The sequence below is a fragment of the Ambystoma mexicanum genome, chromosome 12 (genome assembly GCF_040938575.1).
Source record: "Ambystoma mexicanum isolate Mex_15411 chromosome 12, UKY_AmexF1_1, whole genome shotgun sequence".
Lineage (NCBI taxonomy): Eukaryota > Metazoa > Chordata > Amphibia > Caudata > Ambystomatidae > Ambystoma > Ambystoma mexicanum.
In genome coordinates, this window is record NC_090936.1 from 629,788,783 (window position 1) to 629,809,857 (window position 21,075).

At 46.4% G+C, this 21,075-nt stretch overlaps 1 protein-coding gene across 1 annotated transcript in view; it reads right to left on the reverse strand.

Moving 5' to 3' along the window:
• AASS (aminoadipate-semialdehyde synthase) overlaps window positions 1-21,075 on the reverse strand; it is a 950,357-nt gene that overhangs the window by 843,584 nt on the left and 85,698 nt on the right. The window contains exon 2 of the mRNA XM_069629092.1: window positions 4,671-4,888. Coding sequence (XP_069485193.1) covers window positions 4,671-4,880 — 210 coding nt within the window. The 5' untranslated portion in view covers window positions 4,881-4,888. The remainder of the gene's footprint in view (window positions 1-4,670; window positions 4,889-21,075) is intronic.

A 21,075-nucleotide genomic window follows, 5' to 3' on the forward strand; every position in this document is an offset into this window, starting at 1 on the left:
ACTATGTGGGAAATGAGGGCTGGAGGAAGAGTGCGAGAGGAGGAGAATTGGGAGGTGTGTAAGAGTGGCAGGCCAAAGATGGAATGTCAAAGGCCAAGTTTTTTGAAGGAATATGTTAGTTAAATGTCTCCTCAACAGTTTTATGTGAAACCAAAATTGTACATAGTTTTTGGTGTTCGCTCTCCATTGGATGTGTATCGTTAGGGTGTGAACGTTGAGATGTGTTTCCGTTTTGGTTTGCTGCATTGTATGGAAGGGAGGTGTGTAGCATTCTCTCATTCCAGTGGTAGAATCTGGAACGGGAAGTGAGGGAGTTGGAAAAGTCAGTTGGCAAGAGCTTGATGAGATGCTAGTGGGGACGTATGAAGAGGCCAAACAAAGTACATTTACTTACCCGATGAGTAAACCATATTTTCAGACACCTTACACATGGAACACTTTTGAAAGAGTCTAAGTGCATTATGAAAAAGGTGGGGGCTTCCTCAAATGTGATCTACTAAGTGAGAGGGTAAGGCCTAAAAAAGGTACCGTGCTTCGAAACTGGTCTACGGTATAAAGCGCGCCATTAAAGAAAACATGAATTTATTAATTACAGTTGGAAAGTGTTTTCTTAAGCATTTTGATATCAGCGACTTCACAGATTGTACATATTTTCAAACTCCAGTCCATGCACATTCAGTATCTCCAGCGTTCGCATTAAAAATCTAGCTCAGTGTAAGGGAGACTGCCAGCAAAGATAACTTAACATAGCGCCACATTGCAAGCTTCTGGGTGATCATAATTTTAGAAGCTAGCGAAAGGGAGGCAAAGCAGCTACTGAAAAGAAGAAAGAGTGATGAAATTATTATTTTTTTTTTAAATAAAGAAAAAAAACAGTGAGGCGAGTCAGTGGATCACCGTCCCGGAGATCATGGCTGCCAAGGGGCAGGTTGGCACTGGGGGGGCAAGCTAAGCTGCCCGTTTGTTCAAACCTGGACTATTCCGTCTAAAACTTATGGGTTTGTTTGCAATAGACCATATTAATGTAGCAGTGGGGTAATTAGGCAATACGAATCTTGAGGTAATGGGCCAAGCAAAGCAAGGGCCATTAACAAGGGCTCCTCTGCAGTTAACAGAAGGGGCGACGCCACCGAGATGATGCTTACATTGGCACCCTGTCAAAAACGGCCAATATGCGCGAATGGTATGTTTACTGCCAAAATAACTGTTGCACAGTGAGCACAAAGGAAGGCGCCCCTTTACTAGTTTTAAAGTGGCCTGAAAATAAAGGAAGAGGAGTGGACGAAAAGAAAAGGCGAGGCAGCTGAAGTATGGATTTAATACACTGGATGGATTCAGTGGGAGGGAACGGGAGGAGTGGGTGAGCAAGGGGGAGCAGACAGCGGCTGAATCAGAGCACAGGCCGTTGCTGACAGATTGAGCCGGCGTTCAAAGCAAGAGGACTGGTTGCCATGCTTGCTGCGAGTGCCGATTGCTTGTGGATTGGTGAGCAAATGGCTTAGAAATCCAGCGATCACGTGATGCCCCCCACACCATCTAAAATCTGAAATGTTCCTGAACTTCCTTTCTCGTGTGCGGCATGCTAAGCGCAGTTCCTAACCCTGCTAACTGCGCGGTTATGTTGACTGAGGCGCCGGAGCAGAGTGACCAAAGGTAGCAGTAGGTATTATGGTGTAAGCCACGCAGTGTCAACAATACAGCGTGCTCGACGTCTCCCTTTCTAAGAGTTGGCCTTGGAAACTGCGTCAGAGCCTGTTCGGCGAGTTGAAAATCAAACACAGTTCCGTTTACGGTTACATTTAGGTTTGATAATATGTTAAGTCGATATTTCCAACATTTGTAGAATGTACTATTCGGTTAGATAGGAACTTTAAATTAAAACAAATAATTTCATGTGTTTCTTTTGGAAAACGACTTTGTTCCTTCCTCGTTGCATTTTGCATGCATTCTGATGTGGATGGGTAGATTCTGTGAAAGCTTGAAAAGTTACAAGGCATTCTCCAGGTGCTTGTTTGAGGTCTAAAACTGGGTGACCCTTAACATCCTAAACTTCACGCAGCCAAAAAAACAGATCATACTCTGAATTCCAACTAGGTGATTGAGGATCACAGTCATAGTGCCAACAGCTCTTGCCTCCCCTTCGACCCCCCCCCACCCGATAACAAACGCTGGCTATTCTCCAGGAAAACAAGCTGTAATTTCTCGTCCAAATCAACAAGGTGACACAAAGCGCCATTTGCTTACCTCTCTTCCCCTGTAAGCAACAGTGGTCACTGGATATGTAGTGTCAAGCAACAGTGGTCACTGGATAGGCAGTGTCAAGCAACAGTGGCCAATTCCTATATGGAGTCACATACAGTGATCAGTGGTCATGTACTGTCAAGCAACAGTGGTCAATGTGAATCTAGCGTAATGTGACAGTAGTCAGTGGCTATGTACTGTTGAGCAACAGTGGTCAGTGGCCATGCACTTTCAAGTGGTTAAGGGCTATATAGCCAGTGGCCATATAGTGTCAAGCGACAGTGGTCAATGGCCATGTAGAATCAAGTCTGGATTATGGTAATTCCACCTACCTTGAGCAATGCAGCAGCCCAGTTAGTTATTCGATCCTGGTGGCATGTCACACAGACTTCAAAACACTGTGCATCACTCACAAAGCCTTTTTAAGACAATGTCCCATAACAACTCAAGAGATTCAGCAAATATGTCGCCCAATTGTCCCTTACAAAACCGTAGCAAATGTTTGCTTCTTGAACTGCACTTTAAACACAAAACGATCAGAAGCACCGAATCAGGCGATCCTCAGTACAAGCTGCCAAAGATGGGGACCGTTCTCCCTTTCACATCTGAAACGCACCAGGCCATCTGTCCCTCAACTAAAATAAAATCAGTTCCAAATAAAACACTAATATATATATATATATGTTGTACCTCAGACTTTGGGATATGAAAAGATTCCAGGTTTAGCCTCGAACCAGTGCCAAAATATTATAATGCAATGGCTATTGCTAAAATCATCTATGGTTTAGAAACCATCTTCATAGGGATGATATGGGGCAACAGAGGCCTGACTATGGAGAGGTGTTTCATGTTTGCCCAACTGTGTGCCAAGAGCTGCCAAATGATATGAGCTGGGTCTTATCTCTATGCATTTCTATTTTTCAGAAAGATTTGAGCTCCCCCCTCAAGAATTCCTGTTGGTCATTCTGCAGGCTCTTTTTGCGAGTAAGGCTAATGTACTTTTTAATCAAGAGCGTCTTACATCTCTGTAAATATGTATTTGTGAAAGTGTCTATGTTCGGGGTTGGCTCCAGCCCGATAACAGTTGGTGGGCTGAAATATTGGACCACGGTCGGCATACCAGTCAGGCTGTGTACTGGCAATAGTGAAATTCGACCAACCCCACCCATTCGCCCTGCACAGGGGTGGAGCGGAGTCTGGCCCTGTGCCATCAGTATATGCTATCAATGTAGGCGATTCCGGGAGATTGACGAGTTTGTGATTTAAAAAAAAAATAGGAAGTTATGACACAATAAAAAATGCACAAGGCTATAGCAGACCCCCACGTGCACATCAGCTACAGACCTGGGCAACAACGGGTGGTACCGCTAGTGTAATGATATTTTAAAGGGTTTAAATTGTAAAGAGGCATAAGTCCAGAGATCGGATGCTGTCAAAAGTAAAATTGTGGGGGTGGGATTGGATTTCTAAGCACAAGACATATTGTTTTAAGATAATGACAGGACAGGTTATTTATAACACTTGCTTCCAAGGCGAGCACGTTGCCCCTGAGCTATCCTCCCGAGACTAAGTGGTGTTGTTTACAGGTATACCTAAAAAGATTTCCCAATATGTAGTGATGGAAACCATTTTTATGCTTCAGACTGAATTTAATATTAACCTGTGGCATTTTAAATATCAGATGTAAAGAAAAATCCTCCATTGTGGTGTGTAGGTTTTGCAACGTTATTGGAATCTGTAGAATCCAATAAACACAGTCTGCCAATGTCCAGCTAGGCGCAGTGGTCTTCAAACTTTTTTGGCCTGGGCCCATCCCCCAGCAAAGTTTGGGCAGGCCGGGCCCCCCCAAAAGTGCCCGAGGGACAGTATGGGACAGACAGAAATCGGGGGGGGGGCAGTGGGGAGGAGGGGTGCCACAGCAATTCTTTGAAAGAACTTCAAGAGAATTCAGATTGTATAATGATCTTTTCTGGCAAAGGATTGTAGTGGGTTCTTCAATTATAATTATAATTGCAACCTTGAGATTCGTAAGCTATCTGAGTTTAAACTATAGAAGCTTGTAATTTAGGAAGTTACTATAATTGAATGTTATGATGATTTTAAGGAAATTGATTTTTTAATGATGTTAGTTCATGTGGTTCTGATCACTATGGTCACGATGAAGTGGAGTAAGTGAAGATATATCTAGTAGCAAGCCTATACTGTAATTATAGAATGGACTGCAGGGGACCTTCTTTAGGAAATCAGTTAATATGGTTATACATTCTAGTACATTTGTGAAGTTTCTCAATTTTAACACTGAAAGGACACAATCAAATAAAAATAAAAAAGCACTGCAACCAATCGACTCCACATCTTTAAAATGCATAAACAATCTACAAGGCAGTGCATTTAATGTGCAAAGTTTAAAAAGCAAACATATGGATTACCTGTTCGTGGACGGCTCTCCTGTTTGACGGTTGAACGACCACCTTGAACCCCTGATGTGTGAGCTCCTTCACGTGTCTCGGAGCCAGGGGTGCCCTTCTTTCCCAAGCATTGATGTCTTCTCTTCTGATCGCAAGCACAGCCTTGTGATGAAGGCGCCTCACGCTCGAGGACAGAGATGCCCCCTTCCTGCATCCGAACGCTCGCAGCATGGTAAGACCTAGTGACACCACAAACACGCAATCGAGTCATTGCCAAGCACCTTCAAAGCGCGATTGCACTCTTTGCAAATTCCACACGTGAACCCGTCAGAAAATCAATTGCACAAGTACACGCAAAAATAAATAAATAAAACCAGCAATACCATCATGTAGTCACTACATATTACATAACTTAATTCATACAATTACCAACCATCCTTATATCTGCTTTTAGACATTATGATACTTTATTTTTAAAATACGGATTGAAATGGCGGTCTGGAAATCCCGTCAGGAAACCTGGCACTGGAATCCATGGCAATCTGCTCTCTTCAAGAAACTACAAAAGCAGTGCTCAGTAAGGTTTGATGATAATTTTTAAATGTACTTTGCCTACCGTTAACCGTTGGCAAGAGCAGTTTTAGACATCGAAGATGTTCCCTGAGTCCAACCCGATTTTTAAACATCTAAAAAGGAAAGCTATCGCGACACCAAAAAAGAACTGACGAAGGTGCCCAACTTTGGGTGCCATGGATTTTCATACGTTCACCCACGAGTAGCAGACCCAGCTTGCACAGTATCTGTAACGTTTTAGCTATCCCATCACCTCAATACGGCATTTTTGTGTTGGCATACACGACACCAAAATGAAAGTATTACCACAGGATAGGCACACTTTCCAGAGGCTTTTATCATTGGCTTCCATTTACCTATCTGCTACACCCATTCCAAAAATATTTTTTATAAAGCTTTTTTTTTTTTAAACAAAGACCAGGGAGTGGAAAGGGCAAACTAGGGGGGTCAGGGAGCGGAAAGGGCAAACTAGGGGGTCAGGGAGCGGAAAGGGCAAACTAGGGGGTCAGGGAGCGAAAGAGGAACAAAGGGAGCAAGGGGTGAAAAAAAGGGGCAAGGGGTGAAAAGAGGGGTTAAAAAAAGAAAAAGGGTAAAAGAGAAAAGGTGAGGGCAAAAGCAATGGGAAAAGAAAAATGCAAGGAAAGGGACAAAAGAAAAAGGAAATGAGGAGACATCGAAAGTGTACTAAAAAGGAGGGGGAAGAAAAGGCGGGTGAGAAAAGAAGAGAATGAGAGGTAGGCTAGTGCCAGTCGCAGTAGTGGGCCAGGAGTATAGGGAAATATGCCCTGATCGGCATGGAGTGGACATGCCTTCTGGGTAGTTTCAGCTGTGGTAGAGCACCAAGGACACAGTTGCAGGCTCGTGCAGGTAGAAATCATGCATCAGTGCATGGTTGCATTACCTGCAGGCTGTGCACTGTGGATAGCACCAATAAGACAGTGCACCACAGACATGGCTCTAGGCAATGCCCTGCAAGCAATGATGGCAGCTGCCATGACCCAAGTGGACTACCGGCATGGCATGCCATTAGGCCCGATTGACATATACAATTCTAAGAAACAATTACATTTAGCAGATTTCTTTTTTGGTCAAGGTATACAGAACTAGGTGTAATACAGAACTCAAGACCATGAGAAAAGAACATGGAAATTCACTAACATATTTCAGTACAAAGGCCATTAAGGTTATGCTCCACACATTTCAAAATCTGCCCCCATGCAATGATCTAATAAGCCAGCATTTTTAATTGTTAGGAATCTTGGGAGTTGTGGTCCAGCACATCTGAGGAGCCAACTGTTGTAGATCCCTGCTCTAGGAGAGCCATGAGATTTCACTATTGGATTCAGCAAAGGCTTTCAGGTGGGAGTCATACGTGGCTGTAGCGATGGCGAGGACATGGCTGTAAACACCAAAAGGACAGGGAACAAGTGGGCGAGTCTTCGGAGGAGAAAGACCTGGATCCTGGGATTTAAAGTTCCATGAGCATAGAGTCGTGTGAGGAATCTGAGGGTGTCCTTACTTCACTTCTTTCTCCAATATATCCCCCCCCCGCCCCACCGCAGGTGGCCAGGAAAGGACTGTTGCTATCGGATTCTGACCCTTGGGGTGATTTGCGAGGGAGGACTACCTGTCTGGAGAAGACCTGGGGAGAGAAAACGAGGCAACCTTGGGTGAGGCACGTATCCCTCATTCCCCCTTCACAATGAGTCCACCATTTCAAAGGACTTTATCTATATAGGCGGTTGTCAACCCCTTCTCCATCTCCATCTCTCCCCCGCCCCGCCCCACCCCACCCCACCTCACCCCTGACCCCAAAAACCTTTCACCAATAGACACCACTCTGGGGCTGGGAAGAGAAGGAAGGAAGCAGAGTACCAAGATCGTTATGTGAACATTGCCTGCATCTGAAGCCAAGAGGACGGTATAAATGGCCCGCTCAGGTAAGGCCAATAGAATCATCTGTGAAACGCTTCCTGAAGAACCTGGAGGTGACAAGGCCGAAACATGTCTGGGGTTGCTTGTGTTTCTGTGCAGAGGGGACCTGGCCTAGCAGTTCGGGCTGGGTTGCTACCATTGGTGGCAGTACCCGACTGATTTGCATATGGCTGGACCCCTTTTGCAATGGCACAGTTGGGCTAAAAACGGTGGTGTGAAAGGTTGCCCAGAGCAATGGCAGTGGTTCAGATTCATTCAAAACCTTCCACCCATCACTTTTGTGGTTGAAGCTGGAGGTGGAGCCAGAGAGACACGTGCCCAATGTGCCTACGACCTGCAGAGTAATTGCAGTGGAAGCCAATCATAGCGGGAGCAGTCGAGGTCTCTGGAAGCAGGGCTGGTCTGCATACCTCCTGTAGACAGAGAGACTTGCTGTCCGTACAGTAGAGGCAGCAGAGACCGTGGAGGAGATGCATGCAGAGCCTGGAGAAGCAACAGCCACAACAGGCATGCTGTCGCAGAGAGGAGCACCTGGAAAAAGTGTACCCAGCGAGTCAGAGTAGCCCGAGTGACTACGGGATGCTATGGTTTAGATTGCATGGGTATTGCAGGTCAGGTCACTAGCGAGTAAGCGAGAGAACATTTGGCTGATAGGAATGCCGGTCAAGTTTGAACTCAGTCAACTTGCCAAATACTTTTGATAATCATGACATGAAACTGCAAAAAAAAAAACAAAAAAAAAAAAAAAAAAAACACTAAACAAAATCTGAATGCTTTTGTGAATACCGAACTGTAAAAAAGGCTAACCTGGAGCCGAGCAAAATCCCTTGTCTAGAGTTATAAAAGGACAAGCAAGAAAATAAGCACATTTTGAATACCGATTTGAATGAAAGCAAATACTGTTAAAACTAACGTGAATGAACGCAGTGGTGGAATCCTATGCTATAAAGCAATTGTGTAAATTGAAAGTGCAACAAGTGAATAGTGGCAAAACAAACAATAGCAAAGCATCATGAGGATGCGAAATGGTAATAACCCAAGTGCCACTATAGAGCTGAAACAGTGGCGACATGCATACAAGGAAGAGGCAAGCCTGGTGTGTCGGTTGCGTGACCTGTAATGGGTAGACGGTGTGGTCTTACAACTGCGCCTAGACCGGGGACACCCACCTAGGGGAAAGCCACTTAAAATACCTGCAAAGAAGATTGTATTTGAATATGAAGGAAACTTGGTGTGAATTGAAAGTAAGGCACTGTACTTTGTGAAATTGATGAAAGTTGACCAAACAAGAAGAGCTGGAAAGTATCACAAAGAACTGTATTTTGGAAAACCTGAAATACTTGAAAGCTCGGGGAAGGGAACCCTGTTGCATTGTGAACTATCTTGAACCTTGGGGAAGGGTAACCCTTTCCAAACCAAGAGCTTGAAGAAGCCCTGAACTCTAATTTGAAAACCTCGTTTTGACGCCGACATCCCTTCACATTGAGAACAAATAGCTGTGAGAGCAAGCTTAGGTTTTGGACCCAGACAGACTTTTAATTTGACTTCCCGATGCAGACTATCCTTAGTTTATTTAGGTTGGGAAATCCCACCTTAGTATAAGGCAAGTTAGGCCTTTTCACAACCTGCTTTGTGTTGAAAAATGTTTATAGCCCAAAACTCTAATTCAGTGGTCAGTCTACTTCATAATGCCTTCACATGGGGTAATCATCTTTAGTGGCAGGTGCTGAATTTTCTAATCTGAGGGGTTTAAGTATTTCCCCAAATGTGTCTAAGCAACCCGAGCATAGCGGGGGGAGCCCAAACCAATTAAGCGTGGTTCTCCCCCCCCCCCCCCGAGAATGTTTTTGAAATTATGGGTTAAAATGGTGCATTTTACCACACACCTTTTTGAAAAATTGGGTAAAAAAGGCAAACAGTTTGCAATGTGGTTTTGTAGGGTAACTCATGAAATACATTCAATAGATGCAAGTTACGGATGTGCACAGGAGCATTCCTCTGACAGGTTTTCATGATGCCTTTGCCCACAATATGTACAAGTAAAAAAACATTTTCACGCTGGCTGTGCCCATACATTTCCAAATTGGCTGCACCAATATGTGTCAGTATTCCCATATAAGAACATACTCCTGTTTTCCGCATAATGCCAGTAATGATACTATAAGAAAATATATCCATGCTGGTTCTGCCAATACCCCCCACAACACACCTGGGGCAAGGAGTCCACCTCACTATGAATCGATATTTTATACACGTCCCATGTTATCCCTAGTCCAGTGCAGAAAGGAATACAACCCTCTAAGGAAAAAGGCCAAGAGATTGTTCGCAAGGATAACGGTTTAATTGTACAGAATACAACAAGGTATCAGCAAAAAACTCTGCTGCTCAAGAACATTTGGGTCAAACCTAGTACACGCAGAAGCTTAAAAAGGCAGTACATAGTCATCATAACACAGTAATAATTAGTGTTGCTGGTTGGCAAAATCCTATGCATGGGCCTGCTCCATAGGGGGATGCCAGGCTACAATTGGTTCTCTTTTCTGCCGTCTGTCTGTTCCACGCGGGTCAGCTGGGCTCATCTCTCCAAGAAGTGAAGGTCAGGCTCCTCGTAAATTACAGTTTTGAGACTGCTATGTTACACTAAGACTATTACTACATCATTGTGGCATGCACCTGGGAGGCTCTGGGTCTGGGTCTGGTGCCAGGGGGAAGGAAGGAAGGAAGAAAGAAATACAGTCACGCTGACCCACACATTCTGTGCTTTGGTGATCTTGCACCCAAGGCTTCCACCCTCGTTTTGATCTATAATGTATCCCTCCCAGTACCTTGTGTTATAAAGGATGTATTTATGTGGAGAGGTGGTCCAGTGCGATACAAAATCATGGAAATATACGTCACAGTGCTAATGCAAAAAGTTAAGAGCTTTATTTTCACTAATCACGAGGTGGCCAGGATTAACATTCCCAGTGTATGGGATTTAGGACTCAATATCCCATCATGTAGTGGGATAGTTAGGATTATCTGACTGCTGCTTTAGATAATACAGCAATTTTCCACCTCTCGTGAACAGCATTCTTTTGCATGCCCTGTCGACAACCCTTTAAGTGTCGAAAACAACTGTAATACTCTGCAGCTTCACGCATCAGAAATATGATATATTATACATTACTCACCGTAATCTTATTTCTGATGCTTGTATCTGCTTAGATTCACATGCTATGCGTAGGTCGACATCTAGTGGAAGCTGCAGAGTATTACAGCTGTTTTTGAAACTCGAAAAGGGATGTCGAGGCTGTGCCAGTAATACTATCCCTAGTGTGACATCCACTGTACCCATGGTCCTTCATGCGTCGAGGTCCCTCAGATTGTTTGGTTTCTGACATGAGGAAGCATGAAGTGTAGCGTGAGTGCAGGTGTAGTAAAGCAGATATGATCAGGTAAAGCTCATAAAAACATCCATGCACCTTCTTTCCAAGGGAGGAAGGGTGGGCGCATGTGAATCTAAGCATATACAAGCATCAGAAATACGATTACGGTGAGTAATGGATACCTTCTGAGGCTTGTGGAATCTGCTTAGATCACATGCTATGCATAGATTAGGGAGCAGTGTTAGGAGAAGGTGGTGGGTTGCGAGAAGGTCCAGTGGCAAATAGATGTTTTAGAACCACTTGTCCCAGCTGTGCTTCTGCTTTGGAATGAGTGTCAATGCATTAGTGCTGTGTGAAAGTGTGTACTGTGCTCCATGTAGCTGCTTTTCAAATGGTGTCTAGAGGGACATTTGCGATAAAAGCCAAAATAGCTCCTGTACCCCTTGAGGAGTGAGCTCTGTGTGTGAAAGGCAGTATCTTGCTTGATAATGAATAACCTAGTTGTATGCATTGGACTATCCATCTGGAGATGGCATTTTTGGAAATGCGGTCTCCTTCTCTGCCTGGTGCTACGGAGACAAACAGTTGGTCAGTTTCGCTAAGCGGTCTGGTCTTGTTTACATAGTAAAGGACAGCCCTCCTTGCATCTACTGTATGGAGTTTTCTCAGCCAAGCTTGGGGCTCTGGAAGAAGGGCAGTAGCTCAATGGATTGGTTAACGTGGAATTTGGAAATTAATTTCGGTGAAAACCTATGGTGTGTACGTAAAACCAATTTATCCTTGTGTATGACAAAGAAAGGATCTTGCACTGACAATGCTTGCAGTTCACTAACTCTTATGCAAGTAATAGCCAGTAAGAAGGCAGTTTTGTATGTCCGGTGATTAAGGCTTGACTTATGCATAGGCTCAAATGGGGGTCCCGTGAGCTTTGCGAGTACTACTTTGAGTTCCCAGATTGGCAGTGGATTTGAAATTGGAGGGTGCAGTCTCCTTATTCCCTCCATGAATGCCTTAATGACTGGAACTTTCCACCACAATACCTTACTCTAGGAGGTGGTCTAAGCTGATAAAGCCGCCAGGTGGACCTTTATAGAGTTGAATACAAACCCCAACTCTAACAAGTGGAGCATATAGTTAAGAATTGGATATGGAGTACATTCTATGGGGTTTGTTTAGACTGGCGCTAAATTACAAATCTCCTCCACTTGTTGAAATAACATTGTCTGGTGTTTGGTTTACGTGCCTCCTTGAGGATATCCATACACTTCTGTGGTAGATTTAGAGGTCCAAACGTTATGACCTCAGGAGCCATGCTGCCAAGTTCATTGAGTGAAGTTGAGGGTGAACTGTTATTCCCCCGTGTTGGGTCAGTAGATTGGTCTGGCACAGGAGTTTGATGGGATCGCAGAACGCCAGTTTGCGCAGATGTGGATACCATGGTGGTCTTGCCCACATGGGAGCAACTAGAACAAGCGTCATCTGTTCTCTGTGAATCTTGTTCACCACCCTGCTCATTAGAGGAGTTAAGGGAAACGCATAACCACATTTCCCAGACAAGCTCATCCATAGGGCGTTCCCCTTGGAGTCTGGTTGGGAAAACCTGAACGCGAAGCCTGGGCATTGCTTGGTTTCTCCTATAGCGAGCCAGTCTAGCGTGGGGTAACCCCATCCAAAAAGATGTGGTCTATGACATTTGAGTCTTGTCACCACTCGTGTTCTTCTGGTAGGGGATCTCTGCTTAGAGAGTCTGCTTTAGTGTGGAGTACCCCTGGAACATGTTGGGAAGATGGGAGTGCCCATTTCCATACTTTCTGTGATAGCTTGGACAGATTTGGAGAGTGTACCCTCCTGCTTGTTGATGTAGAATATTGCAGTGGTTCTGTCGGTTAGGATTTGTACCGACTGATTTGTCAGCTGAGCTTCGAAAATGCTTGAAGCGCTTTGAATACTGCCGGAGGTTCCAGCAGGTTCATGTGGTTCTGTGCTGTGATGCGAGTACACAGACCATGTGCTGTGTGGTGAAGGTGATGTGCCCCCCCAACGGAGAGTGATGCATCTGTTGTAACGATTGCTTGCACCACCGAATCGTGGAAGGGTTTTCCCTTAAACAGGTTTTCCTTTGTCCACCAGTGTACATTTTCCAATAGTGTTGGCGTAATGACCACTAGATCTTCCCACTGACCGCTTGCCTGAGACCTCTGTTTTGCCAACCACTCCAGCATGGGGCGCATGCACAAACGTGCATGCAGGACCAGGTAAATGCATGATGCCATCATGCCTAGCAAATGCATTGCTTTGAGTACACTTACCTGACGACCGGCTTGATACCGAGGTATTTGCTGTAGCATGTTTTGAACTCTTTCCATTGATGGAAAGAGTAAGCCTGCTTCTGTGTTTATGACAGCACCTAGAAACTGTTTAGTTGTGCATGGCACAAGGCTTGATTTTGTTCTCGTTTATTGAGAAGCCCATTTGGAAGAGAAGGTTTATGGTTCAAGGGTTTTGCCTGCAAAGGTGGGTTGATTCCACTATTATCAGCCAGTCATCCAGGTAGGGCTACACTGGGATTGCCTCCCTGCGCAGGTGCGCTGACACCACTGCCAGTACCTTGGTGAATACCCTTGGAGCAGACGCTATTCCGAAGGGCAGCACCTTGAATTGGTAGCGCTCATTTGCCATCTTGAAACGCAAGAGTTTTCTGTGCGCTGGGAACATTGAAATATGAAAATAGGCATCTTTCATATCCAGTGTAGTCCCCCCGCTTTAGCAGAGCGATTACTTCTTGTAGCGTTGTCATGCGGAAATTTGGTGGCTTTACATAAGTGTAGGCAGGACGTAGGTCTAATACTGGGCGCATAGTTAGATCGTTCTTTGGCACAAGGAAGTAAGTTCAATAAATACCCTTTTTTACATGGTTTGTTGGGACGCCAGGTCCTCGAGTAACAGTACTGTGACCTCCTCGAGAAGGATGTGTTCTTCCTTGGTGGTTGTTCTTTGTTGCAGGGATGTTTGGACAGTGATTGGATTAGCTCCAAGCAATAACCCCCCGCTAAGGTAGATGGCACCCACTTTTCTGTGGCGATTCCCTCCCATACGTGGGTGAAGTGTGAAATACACCCTCCTGGAGAGGCATGGGAGGGGACCTGAAGCGGGTGGTCATGGTTTTGGAGGCGTAGCTCCACCTCTGGAAGTGGAGGACCTCCCCCAGCCACAAGATCGACGTTGACCCTCTGGAAACCTTGCAAGGCTTGTCCTTGGGTGTTTACCCAGGATGAGCCCCGACTTTGTCCATAACCTGAACCCCTTTGTGAGCTTTGACCACGAAACAGACGAAAATTGGTTCGGCCTCTTTGGTCTGGTGGCTTATTAGCTGGCCTAGAGATTTTAGAGTATCATACTCCTCCTTCGTGGATTTTAATGCATCCTCCACAGCCTTCCCAAACAAGACGTTGGGTTCCACTGGCATTTTAAGGAGTGTTGCCCGTGTTTCATGTTTGAAACCAGACTGGCGTAGCCATGCATGGCATTTAATGATTCCGCAATGATCCTGCCGGCATTGTCTGCGGCATCAAGTTATTTATCAAGATGCAACTGGATACTGCCTTGCCATCTGCTGCTACTAGGGCCAGTTGCGATTTGAGGGGTTCAGGACCTGAAGCTATTAGTTTTGCCACCTCGTCCCACTTGTGGCAGTTGTAGCTTGCCAGTAGTGTTGGGTTATTCGCAATCCTCGTTTGAAAGACTGCTGAAGTGGCCACGTTTCTCCCTAGAGTGTATCATTTTTTTTACTTTCCTTATCACAAGGCGCTTCCGATGAGGCTAAAGGTGCACCGACCATCTTGCGAGTTGTGGTTACAAGAGTGTCCGGTTTTAGCAGGTCCCCGATATGAATGGGTCCGTGGGTGCAGGACAGAAGAGTTTTTCCAATCCATGGGTTGATTGTCCGCGTTTGGGTCAGGGTTTCCAGAGAAGGCTGTATCCTCCTATGGATGGACTGAAGGATTGTAATACATTGGGTGTCGTCTTTCCTGTTCCCCAATATATCTTCCACAAAATCTTTATCTAGCCGAGTCTCTTGGGTATGAATTTGAAAGGGCTTTGCTGCCTTCATTAGCATATCGTTATACAGTGGTTGATTGTCAACTGGTGAATCCGCCACTGGTGCGTCCTGGTTAACTGGAGAGGTCAGGTTGTATACATCCTCTTCCTCATCATCATCATCATCATCATCATAGTATTGGTCTGCTTCCTGTATTGTATCATTGTCCTCAGTGTCTGCATTTAGATCATGTAGATCAATATCTTAGCTAGGAGGAAGACGCGTCAGTCGTTGGTGGCGTGTTTTGGAAATTTTTGATAGCTTGTGTGTTCTTCTCAAAGAAGTTAGCCATGAATGTCATTCTTGTCATAACCCTGTCAATGTCTTCAGCAGTCCATGCTGCTGAAATTGGAATGATCCCAGGGTATTAAGGTGTAATCCATCTGAGGTGTAGACTGAGGTTTAGGCTGGCCCTTGTTTCTCAAGGTCTCTGTTAAGGTCCCTTCCTCTTGGGGAACAGAGTGTTTTTCCCTGTGAGGTGTGCTAGATTTCTCCTTGTGAGGGCGGCTCTTGGAGGAGTGTTTATTTGAAAGTTTTGCCTTAGGGAGGATTTCAAGGACATGCATTTGCACCAAGTGGAATAATCCCGAGCTCTTGGTGCTTGGTCGTAAGTGTATCGGCCCAAAGCCTTGTCTTCCGGTGTGCGGCAGAGGGTTTGGACATGGCATCTGTATTGTCTTTTGACTTACGGGGCCCGTCGTGTGGTGATCAGGACCTCGAGTGCCCAGAGGATAAGAATTTGGTGGACCTCCCCCTTGACGCTGTGTGTAGGCATTTGGTCGACGTTGGCATCGATTCTCTGCCCTTTGGCTATGTGCTTAGTGCTGTGAGTAGTGTGAGTGCTACCGCCGCCGGGTGTCGTACCCGGAACAGAGCCGCCGACCTGTCTATTGGGTTGGGGTTAGCACTTGGGAATCTAACGGTCCCCCGTCACCTTCGCCGGCCAAAAAGACTGACACTGCTATCACTTGAGGCCCCCTCCACATCCATGGCAGACTCGGCCTGCATGGCGTGATGGGCCCCAGCACTTTGTCTTTCGGTCGCAGAGCGTCTTTGGCTTGAAGAGCTTGCAGACAACAATGGCCCTCGTCGTGATCCCATGCTAGACAAAAGATTGCACACCCGGTGCTCGTCTACCATGGGGAACTTCTTATTAAAACTAGGGCACAATTTAAATTGAGTGTTTTCCATAGTTAAAAGAAATGACAGCCAGGCGAGAAAAGAGTGTAAAGGGCAAAATGCATGGGTACATTGGACATCACACTAGGGATAGTATTACTGGCACGCCCTGTCGACGTCCCTTTTCGAGTTTCGAAAACAACAACTGTAATAATCTGCAGCCTCCGCTAGATGTCGGTCTATGCATAGCATGTGATCTAAGCAGATTCCACAAGCCTCCGAAAATATTTATATTACAGGGCCTGCGGTAGCGGCACTGTATTCATGGTTAAGTTGCTCAACTCATAGGAAGAGCACCTTTTGGACGGCTTATAACTTAGCTCCCCCTGGACGAATCCTCGCCAAACTTTACAAATGAAGTAAATGGCCCGCTCTGAATTTGTATGGCAAGTTTGGTGAGGGTTCGTCAAGGGGGAGCAAAATTATAGGGCGGTCCCAACTTTTTTTTTTCCATAGACATAATGGAAAAAAACTGCTCACGCCTACAGCCCAAACCGCTGGACGGATTTTCACAAAGTTTGCGGCAGGTGCGGCGGCTTGGTCCCAAAAGCGGGTTTTTGTAAATTTGGTGAAAATCTGTCCAGTAGTTTAGAACGGGCTAAACAGAAGTCAAAAGAACAAGTGATATCTGGGTTCGGTCCGCTGAGCCATTTCCCTGATCAGTCCGCGGACAATCATCTGATTGGCCTATCGGGCGACGTGAAGTCGGCAGACATCGGGCACGCACACTGATTTAATGGAGGAAAAAAGTGAAATGCATTAGTTTTCTTGAAACGCTCGCCAGGTTGGATTCGCAGACTTTTGCAGCGGTAGAAAAAAAGAAACGCAACATTGCACTTGTCAAACTCAACAATCTCTGGGGAGGTGGGAGGTGATGAGGATGGGATATGGCTATAAGAAGCCAAAGAACGGGTGTTTTTCATCTCCTGAAATTCTGCGAACACTCCAGATGTCCTGGGACATCTGTGCCCATTTCTGCATTACAGGGTTGGTGAAAAGCAGTTTTTGGATGGCTTATAACTTTGGCTCCACTCAATGAAACTGCATGAATTGTATTCTAGACCTAATTCTGAATAGTTTTGCAAAGTTTGGTGGGATTCTGTCAAGAGGGAGCACCCCAAAATAATGTAAAGGCTTATAAATGTGGTGCCATTTGACGAATCTACACAAAAGTTAGCAAAAAGATTTTAGATCGAGATATAAATGTTTTTTCTAAAGTTTGGTGGGATTGTCAAGAGGGGGCAAAATTAGAGGGTGGTCTCAACATTTTTAGATTGCTTATAACTTTGTTGCTGTTTGACGAATGTTGACAAATGTTTTGAGAAAGATTATAGACCCAACCTTTAATGTTTGTGTAAAGACTGAATGGATTTTGTCAAGTGGGAGCTAAGTTACATGACTATTGTATGTACATACATTTTGACACTTTTGAAAAAATAAAACATGGGTGGATTTCAAGCAAACTCGTGTAAGGATCATTGGCAAGGACCTTAAAGCATGGTTTTGCAAATGTGCCCGTGTTTTATTTTTTGACAAGGGTCATAATGTAGGTACAAAAAAAAATAGTGATATACCTTCGGTGACTGAGGTATAGCCTGTGGCCATTGGCAGTGGCCAGATTGTCCGGGTCATGGGTCATGGTATAAGGTCATGAGACAGACAATCTGGCTGCTGGCCATGACCACGAGGGACGAAAAATTATGTTAAAGTGGCCATGTCCACCTGGGACCAGCTACGTGGTAAAGTTATTCGAAAGTAGAATAGGTTTGAAAGGGAAAATAAATTATGCTTGTGGTAATATGGTCGTAGGGTTCTGCAGGCAACCATAGAAAGGTGAGAGGGGCTCTGTACGGAGCCCTGCCTTCTCTTTCCATGGTGGCCATCTAGAAAAATGTTTAGCACCCCGGGTTCCCGCTTTGGGAACCAGGTGTGCTAATAGCCTTTATTCGCCATTGCAGGGGCAGCAATGGAGGATAATGGTCCAGAGCCCCCATTTATGTATTTATTTATTTATAACACGCCTAAGCCTGCATACATCAGGGCTCACAGACTTAACTTGGGCTGGGCAGGGGGGCGTTAGAGAGCCCGACCAATATGGCCGTGGGTCTGTGAAGCTCTCCAGCGCCCACAAACATTTGGATGCCCATCCTGCAGATAGCTGCTCTACGGAAGCTACCTGCTCACGTGTATCGATCCCGGGCTGTGTCGAGCCTGGGGGAGTGAAGGAGGCGTTGATCCGGAGCCGCTCTGGGAGAGGAGGGCGGCGCTCCTTGGTGGCTGGGGCCTGCCGCGTGAAGTGGAGGAGGGGCTGCTTGGCAGCGCCTGTGGCCGTGGCGCGGGGACCTGGTGTACGGAGGAGCTCCGGTTGCGGAGGCGGAGGGCTGGTTGGCCCCCAACGGTGGAGCGATGAGGGGGAGGCGTGGAGCCCTGTCTGGTGAGCTCCGGCGTGTGCGCCGGATGAGAGAGCCCGCCCGGTGGCTGTGTGGAGAGGCGGACCCGTGGTGCAGCTGCAGCAATTCCCCCTGCGGCGGGACTCCGGTGAGTTGAGGAGACCCGAGGCAGAGCAGGGGTCTCCTGGAGATGTCTGCTGTCCTGCAGTCGGCGTTCCTTGAGGGATCCCCTGTGTGGTTCCCGCTGGCTAGGGCCGCTCGGGGAGTGGGGGGGGGTGGAGGGGTGGAGGCGGCGCCGGGCGGGTGCTGGAGGTGCCTGGGAGTTAGAGGTGCCCCTGTGGAGCTGGCGGGGATCGTTTCGGAAGGGAGATCATCCTCCATATAACTGCCGGCTGGCTGCAGAGGGTGGGGGGGGGGGGAGGCAAGACCGGCGAATCTCCTGATCGGATGTGTGGCTTTATCTCGCCGGCCCCCCTCCGCTTTAAATGCTGTTCAGGACAGTGCCTTGTGGATCTCCGGTGACAGTCTCTGGAGCCTGGGGGGAGGCGCGTCTGGCCTCTCTGCTTGGATATTTGGTGCCAGACACGGGAATTGCGCAGGTGCCTGTGCCGGACTGGTGTTGCCCCTCGGAGGGGTCCTTACCTACCTGTTAGTGCGGTGGGGTTGTGCCTGTGGGGTGGCGTTGGCTTCCGGAGGTCTGGGCTTTGGCACTGTTGAGTTGGTTGTGATACCCGGCGCGGCCCCTGCCCCTGGAGACCGGTTGGGTCCGGAACGTGGGGTGCTACTCCCTGGGGGCGTAAGTAATATTGGACAGAACCGTTGACTGGGAGGTATTGCCTGGTGCTTGGGGCCCCCTGCTCCCCCCCACTCGTGTTGAAGGACCATGTCGAAGGTGGGTAAAAGTGGCAAGCACCAGCCTAAGTTACACTTTGCCGTGCCTGCTCAGACTACCGCCATTGGGGCATTAATGGATACACCTGTTCTGCAAACCTCGAAGTCTGAGGCGGACCCCATGGTGGCTTTTTGGCATATCAAGGCCATGTGTGCACAGTTGCAGACTGGGATACAATCTCTTGATGGGAAGTTAGATACGCTGACATGTAAGGTTGACCACATGCAGGGCAGGGAGATACCAGAGGATGTGTGGGTGTACTGTTGTGAAGGCACTAGAAAGGGGGCGGTTAACTCCAATTTTAGGCTCATTCATTTTAAATTCCTGCATCACTATTATTACTCCCCGGCTCAATAGCATCAGTACTTCCCCCCAAAGATCTGCAGCCTGCATTAGGTGCGGGTATGAACCTGCGGGATTTCTTCATGTGGCATGGGAATGTGCACTACTTGATCGATTTTGGGGGGGGGTGGGGTGTTTGCTGTGATTGCGGGGATCGTAGGTCAGCGGGTGGCTCCGGACACAGTCGTGGGATTGTTGGGGTACACTGCTCAGGAACCGAAAGGGTTCCGGAAACTGGTAAGCCTGCTGCTGATTCTTGCCAAGCGCAGGGTGGCTATGGGGTGGGTCAGGAGGACTGTCCCGACGATTGCTCAATGGTCTCAGGACACTATATTGCAAGGATATGGAAGTGCGATGGAGTGTGATGCAAGGGAGAGGCGTGGGATGCCAAGATGTGGGACGCCTATACATCGTACCTTCTCCTCAACCAAACAAGCGATGGAGCGTCGGGCTCCTGTGAGTCGCAGGAGCTCCCGAGTACATTATCATCAGACTGAATGGCTCACATAATGCATGGCATTTACTACCGCTGTGTGCCTCTGGATGATTGGTATACTGGAGGGGGGGGGATCATATTGGATTGTGGCCCCTCCTGCCTTTTGGTTGGCTTGGACTCTGGGGACTGGCTATTGTATGGCGAATACCTTTTGTTAGCGCATCATGTGCTTTATGGGTTATGTGCTTAGGTCTACCTTGCGGGGTAGTGTTGACTCACGTGCCATGTAGAGGGGGGAGATGGGTTGGTTGGGGATGGGTGCTATGTTGGAACTGTTGCTATGCATAATGTCAATAAAGAAAGTTTAAAAAAAATAAAATAAAATATAACTTGGGCTGGACGTTATCCCCCGTTCTGGTCCCAGGAATGGGGGATGAACGTCACACTATTCATAACACAAAATGCTAATGGAAATGTTGGAAAAAATGTACCAAGTCTATGTACATTACTGAGAAAGGTAAAGTAGATGGAGTCTAAAAGATTTTTTTTAGTTCCATTATTGAACTGTGAAAGGTGGTTCCTAAAGGAACCTTTGTTTTGGAAAATGTTCTTTTACGTGAGAGGTTAGAACGTAAGGTGGGGAGGGAAATGAGGGAATAGGCACCAAGCACCAATATGGAGGGGACGGTGGTCAGGGGAAGACACAATATATATTCTTCCCAACAGTGGTGGCGCGAGTTATGATTGCTTAGCTGACCTTAACTGGCGAATTTGAGGTTTTTCGGTTCTACCTGAGCCATAAAGTCCCTTTAACAAATATATATTTCTACTTTTCTACTTCTACATTTTATGGATAGTCAGAAAATTCTAATTTTATTTTGGAACGGCCTTCCTGGAGGACCTATCTTTTTTTCACACTTTGTGGCCACGCCATAAATTACAATTCTGACACTACATACTTCCAACATTAATTTCACCATCTATCACTCTCAATTCATCCAGTTCCTCGATGCATGAAAATCCCAGAATCATAATTTTGATCATAACTTTGTGTGTATCATAAACATTTTATTTTTACATGGTCTCAACTGGCTTTTTATCTCCTTTGAAATGAGTCCGGGGTGAGCTCTGGGAAACACAATGCTCTTTTTGTTTATGAAAATGTGTTCAATGTTAAACATATGGCAACATATTCATGGGACCTCCAGTTTC